The sequence below is a fragment of the Bos taurus genome, chromosome 29 (genome assembly GCF_002263795.3).
Source record: "Bos taurus isolate L1 Dominette 01449 registration number 42190680 breed Hereford chromosome 29, ARS-UCD2.0, whole genome shotgun sequence".
NCBI classification, from domain to species: Eukaryota; Metazoa; Chordata; class Mammalia; order Artiodactyla; family Bovidae; genus Bos; species Bos taurus.
In genome coordinates this window covers 27837137-27843544 of record NC_037356.1, presented here as the reverse complement: position 1 = coordinate 27843544, position 6408 = coordinate 27837137, and the positions used below count along the sequence as shown (strand labels likewise).

At 40.1% G+C, this 6408-nt stretch overlaps 1 protein-coding gene across 1 annotated transcript; it reads left to right on the top strand.

Annotated features, from left to right (window-relative positions):
- Positions 1 to 2801: 2801 nt before the first annotated feature.
- Positions 2802 to 3737, top strand: OR8B9 (olfactory receptor family 8 subfamily B member 9). Its single transcript, NM_001390342.1, has one exon. The coding sequence runs from the start codon at positions 2802 to 2804 to the stop codon at positions 3735 to 3737; it is 936 nt and encodes a 311-aa protein (NP_001377271.1).
- Positions 3738 to 6408: the final 2671 nt, after the last annotated feature.

Here is a 6408-nt window from a genome sequence, read left to right as displayed (position 1 = left end):
GTGTGATTGTCATTGTCTGAAACTGCAGCAAGGTCTCTAGCCCCTCTCTCCTGTTACTATGATCAGGATTTTCTCCCTCACAGCCAGCAATCTGGGTTAAAATAGTGCATTTAAAGTTCAGGTCATAAGCATGATGCCTTGGTTGAAAAGGTGCTACATTAAACCATGAACATGTCATGTTTTGTTAGAGTAACTGTTCTTATCAAGAGAAGTTTTTTAGGTGTCTTTCAAGTTATCACTCAAATATCAGATTTATCCATATAATGTTGAAATCTGTAGCTTTTTTCTTTTCTATTCCATTCCCTTACTTTCCTTTTCTTCATCACAATTCTCATGTTACTTTTTACCTCTTTCTTTCGTGTCTTTTTTATCTTCTGCAATTTGAATGAAAGCTCCAAGAGGGCAGGAATCCTTTTTTGTTTTTGCTTTTTCACTGAAGAATCGCCAGGTCTTAGAGGCCTTCAGAGACAGTATACACACACACACACACACACATATGTATATATATACATACACACATATATATACACACACACAGAGTAAGTACTTGCTGAATGAATGCTGGTTTTGTTCAAAGTCTTTCAACTCCCCTTTATCTGAAAGATTGGCTGCAAAGGCTGTTCTCTGTTTTCAGGTCTTGACAAAAGTTGCTATTAGTTATCTCACAAATATTTGCTTTTAATAATCAAGCTTAAACTGCATGATTAAGTAGTGGAGAGAAATCAGAGAAAGTGTCTTTAGGTTTAAGTGTGGAGACAGGCAAATAATTCTTCCTATATTTTAGAGGTGACTGAAATAAGAATATCCTTCTCTGAAGTCCAAAACACCTAATTTTACCCTTCTTGGCTCTAACACTTTTTACATTCCCCACTGAAATTATGTAAGTACTTGTTTTTATCTGTAAAGAATCTTATGAGATCCTAGAAAGTAAAAATGCTGCTTCAGAGGTTTTGTTGTCACTTACAGGAAGGTAGTGTATCCCAGTGGTTAATAATAAGAAATCTGGAATTGGACAGGCTTGGTTTTGACTCAAGATTCTGGAACCTTCTAGCAGTGTGAGCTCCTCACGTTTAAAGTAGATATTAATAGGTCTCATATATAAAGTTGTTGTGAGGAATAAACAAGTTAAAATTATTTGAGCATTGCTTTAGATGCTTGGTATCTGTTGCAGGGTTCTGGGTCAGATAGTGTCTGGTACATGGTAAGTGTTCAATACCAGGTAGCAAGAATTAGTTTTCCACACTGCTTTGTTCTTGCATGCTAGGTCGCTTCAGTTGTTTCTGACTCTGTGCAAGCTCATGGACTGTAGCCTGCCAGGCTCCTCTGTCCATGGAATTCTCCAGGCAAGAATACTGGAGTGGGTTGCTATTTCCTCCTCCAGGGGATCTTCTCGACCCAGGGATTGAACCTGCATTTCTTATGTTTCCAACATTGGCAGGTGGGTTCTTGATCACCAGTGCCACCTGGCTTTGCTCTTAATTGTGTTTAAAAGGATGTAACTTGAATAAAAGGTCATTAAAAGCCTTGTCAAGCACTGCCAGAGATGTAAGTAAACATTTATTCTTCCCCTGGGAAGGTGGTCTCTGGAGCTGTGATCCCGAGGGAGTCTCTTGTAATGAAGTCAACAGAGATATCTGATCCAGAATAAAAGTATTCAGTCTGCTGTTATCCATGGGTATAAGGAAAGGATGCTGCTTCATCCTTGGAGGCTGGACAGGAGGCTTGGGGCAAAGCCACAGTCAGAGACCATGTCCTTCTACTCAGCAAGAGAAGCAAGATAAACTAGAGGTTTTGATCATTAAAGTGGAGAAGCAGAAGCATCTGAGCCCAGAGTTTTCACCTTCTTTTCACAGGGCATTTGAGTCTCCAAGAAAGAGGTGGATGAGAGCCAGCAGAACACAGCACTGTGACTCCAAGCAGAAGGAGGGTGAGTGCCTGCCTGACCTGGTCTGTCCTCTCGCAGAGAGGTTTCAAGCTCACACTCTGAGCCAAACCACCTGAGTTCACCTTTTGTCACAACTTAGGAATACTGGGACTTGTGCAAATCACTTAAGCCCAGTGTCTTCATCTGTCATATGGGGATAACCATAATGCCACACATGACAGAGGATGAGATGGTTGAATGGAATCACTGACTTGATGGACATGAGTTTGATCAAGCTCCGGGAGTTGGTGATGGACAGGGAAGCCTGGCATGCTGCAGTCCATGGGGTTGCAAAGAGTTGGACATGACGGAGCAACTGAACTGAACTGATAATGCCACACAGCATGTAGAACCATGCCTATCTCACAGATGTTGTTTTTGAGTCATTGTCATGTCCAACTCTTTGCGACCCCATGAACTGCAGCATGCCAGGCTTCCTGTACTTCACTATCTCCCGGAGTTTGCTCAAACTCATTTCCATTGAATCAGTGATGCCATCCAACCATCTCATCTTCTGTCATCCTTTTCTCTTCCTGCCTTCAATCTTTACCAGCATCATGGTCTTTTTCCAATGAGTCGGCTCTTTGCACCAGGTGGCCAAACTATTAGAGCTTCAGCTTCAACATCAGTCCTTCCAATGACTGTGCAAGGTTGATTTTCTTTAGGATTGACTGGCTTGATCTCCTTACTGTCCAAGGGACTCTCAAGAGTCTTCTTCAGCACCACAGTTTGAAAGCTCCCAGTCAGAGCTCAGTAAGTGTTCCTTTTCTTTTCTTCTCCATCTCACCTCCATAACTTCCAGTAACTTTCAAAATATGTTGCCTCTGTTTTGTTTAGTGACTCTTTCTTTTTCCCTCACAGATTCTCCTAGAGGAGAATGGCTGCAGATAACACCTCCTCTGTGATAGAGTTCATCCTCACAGGCTTAACAGACCAGGCACAACTCAAGATCCCCCTCTTCTTCCTGTTTCTAAGTTTCTATGTGGTCACTGTAGTGGGGAACCTGGGTTTGATAACTCTGATTGGACTGAATTCTCACCTTCATATTCCCATGTACTTTTTCCTCTTCAACTTGTCCTTCATAGATTTTAGTTACTCCACTACCCTCACCCCTAAAATGCTGATGGGTTTTGTCTCAGAGAAGAACATCATTTCCTATACAGGGTGTATAACTCAGTTTTTTTTCTTCTGTTTCTTTGTCTTTTCTGAATCCTACATCCTGTCAGCGATGGCATACGACCGCTATGTCGCCATCTGTAAGCCACTGGTTTACACGGTCACCATGTCTCCTCAGGTGTGTTTACTCCTTTTGTTGGGGGTCTATGGGATGGGAGTGTTTGGAGCTGTGGCTCATATGGGAAACATAATGTTTATGACCTTCTGTGGTGACAACCTTGTCAATCACTATATGTGTGACATCATTCCCCTCCTTGAGCTCTCCTGTAACAGCTCTTATGTAAATTTGCTGGTAGTCTTTATTGTTGTGACCATTGGCATTGGGGTGCCCATTGTGACCATTTTTATCTCTTATGGTTTTATTCTTTCTAGCATTCTCCATATCAGCTCCACTGAGGGCCGATCCAAAGCCTTTAGTACATGCAGCTCCCATATAATTGTGGTTTCTCTTTTCTTTGGGTCAGGAGCTTTTATGTACCTCAAACCACCTTCTATTTTACCCCTTGATCAGGGGAAAGTATCCTCTGTATTCTATACTGCTGTGGTGCCCATGCTCAACCCATTAATCTATAGCCTGAGGAATAAGGATGTTAAAGTTGCCCTGAAGAAAACCTTGAGCATAAAAATCTTCTCTTGAAAATGACAAAGGAACTCCAAAGCTTTGCTTATCAGTTAAAAAAAATTGTTTTTCAGTGAAGAAAACAAATGTCAGCTGGTGCTTTCTCTTCTATATTTAGAGAAAAATTTTAACTTTCCTATAAGCATTGTATTTCTCTACTCCTTATTCTAGCCTATCTATTTCAATCAGTCTTTGTTTTATGAAAACAGTTTCCACAGTCATAGAGGGTTACTCTTTAACAGGTCTAAAGAATGATTTAATCCAGCCCCTCAAATGACACATTACACACCTGAGACTCACGTAAATATTTTGAGGTGGCCCATGGACATTCATGTACCTAGTGCTAGAGCTGGGATTGGAATCTAGGCCCTTCAGTTTGAATGTACTTTGCTCTGCTTTCCTTTAGTCGTGCTTTGTTGATCCATCTTTTCTCTGGCAGATTTGTGTTTCAAAGATTTTTATTTTTGCATTTAAAGAAACCTAATTCTATTTACTGGAGAAGACAATGCCCACTCCAGTACTCTTGCCTGGAAAATCCCATGGACGGAGGGCCCTGGTGGGCTGCAGTCCATGCGGTCGCTAGGAGTTGGACATGACTGAGCGACTTCCCTTTCACTTTTCACTTTCATATGTTGGAGAAGGAAATGGCAACCCACTCCAGTGTTCTTGCCTTGAGAATCCCAGGGATGGGGGAGCCTGGTGGGCTGCCGTCTATGGGGTCGCACAGAGTCGGACACAACTGAAGCAACTTAGTAGCAGCAGCAATTTTATTTACAGTGATGTCATGCAACTTTTCAATGGTTAATTTTTGGAAAATCATTTTTGTAAGAATGTTGGAAGTGAAAAATGTGGCGATTTTGTCTTGACAAAATAATAAAAAAATGTTTTAATATTTTGGGATAGGAAATAAAGTTCCATATAGAATCAAGCATAGTGCCTGCTGAGGTGGTATACAGAGTTCTATAACATATCAACTTATTAGACCTTCTAATGGAGGGATATACAGATTTAAGAGAGTTAAAAATGTTGGCTATAAGCTTCACTCATTATTTCCCGACTAATATGACAGAACTTGGAGCCTCACTTCAAGGGTCTGAGTGATGCAAATGAGTAATAGCTTTGGGTGGAAGTGAGTCATTAGAGCAGTAACAACGAACAAACCTGGAGGAGGAAATGGCAACCCACTCCAGTATTCTTGCCTGGAAAATCTGATAGGCAGAAGAGCCTGGTTGGCTGCAGTAGATGGGGTCACAAAGAGTCAGACACGACTGAGCACGCGTGCACTCATGCAACAAACTAAACAACCAGTTATTAAGAAGGTAGAGGCCATTGTATTTTGAGGCATTGCATATAGCTATGATCTATTAATAGTAGGGCAAAAGGGAAACAGATGGTGGTCTTAAGACAGGTCATATTAATATATTCATAGCATTGGGCAAATGGAGTTCCAGCTTTAAATAAAGATGCAGAAGAATATTTGCTTTGTTCTGAGCACATTACTAGGTATGTGACCTGTTTGCAAGATATTCTGGAATTTTAACTTTTCTTATAAAAATTCTCTTCCATTAGAAAAAAGTGAAAATTTGGATAAACGCACCTTTAGTTTTGCCCTTTGACAGCTGAATTCAGGATATTTATGCATTGATGGTGCAGTGGGGGTGATGGAGAATTAGTACAATATTGTTAAGTAAGAAAATAACCCACCTCCTTTTAAAGTGTAAGTTATATACTGCAAAGTGCACAAATTTTACCTGCTCAATTTTTTCACATATATAAGGCTATGTAACCACTACCTATCAGTTCAGTTCAGTTCAGCTCAGTCACTCAGTCGTGTCCGACTCTTTGCGACCCCATGAATCGCAGCACGCCAGACCTCCCTGTCCATCACCAACTCCCGTCCATCACTCAGACTCACGTCCATCGAGTCAGTGATGCCATCCAGCCTACCTATACCAAGATAGAATAGAGATTTTTATCACTTAAGAATATTCTGGCCTGCCCCTTCCTAGTGAATATTACTATCCATTCTCTTTCTGGAAATATCTACTATTCTTACCTTTATCATTACATTTACTTGTTCTTGAACATCATATAAATGTCAATACTGCATTTACTTTTTAAAAAAAATTCTGGTTTTCTCACAATACAAAGTATAGTGTGAAATTCATCTATAATGTACGTGTAGGTATTTTTTGTTCTTGGTTACTGCTGTTTAGTATTCCATTGTATTGATATAGAGCAATTTCTTTTTCAGTTATACTCTTAATGGACATTTAGCATATTTTCAGTCTCTGCACATTATTAATACAACTGCTATGAACATCCTTGAGCACGTAGTTTCTTTGAAATTTACTCTAATTTATCTTGGTTCTATAGCTTGGTTCAGGTTACTGGGTCACAGGATGGGCATACTTTATGCTTCTTTAGTACTAATAAGCTGTCTTCCAAAATATTTAAACTGATTTGCACCCCCAGTGGTTTCCAGGTAAGGATGTTCCTCTTTCTTCTGAGCATTTGCTATTTTCATTCTTTTCATCTTAACCACTTTACTTGAGCCTTCTTTTTCATTTCTCCAATAGGTAATTGTGTTGAGCACTTCTTAATACATTCTTTAGAATTTAGATATCATCTTTGTTAAGTGCCTGTTCAAGTCTTTTGCCCACATAAAAATAGTTTGTTAGTCATTTCC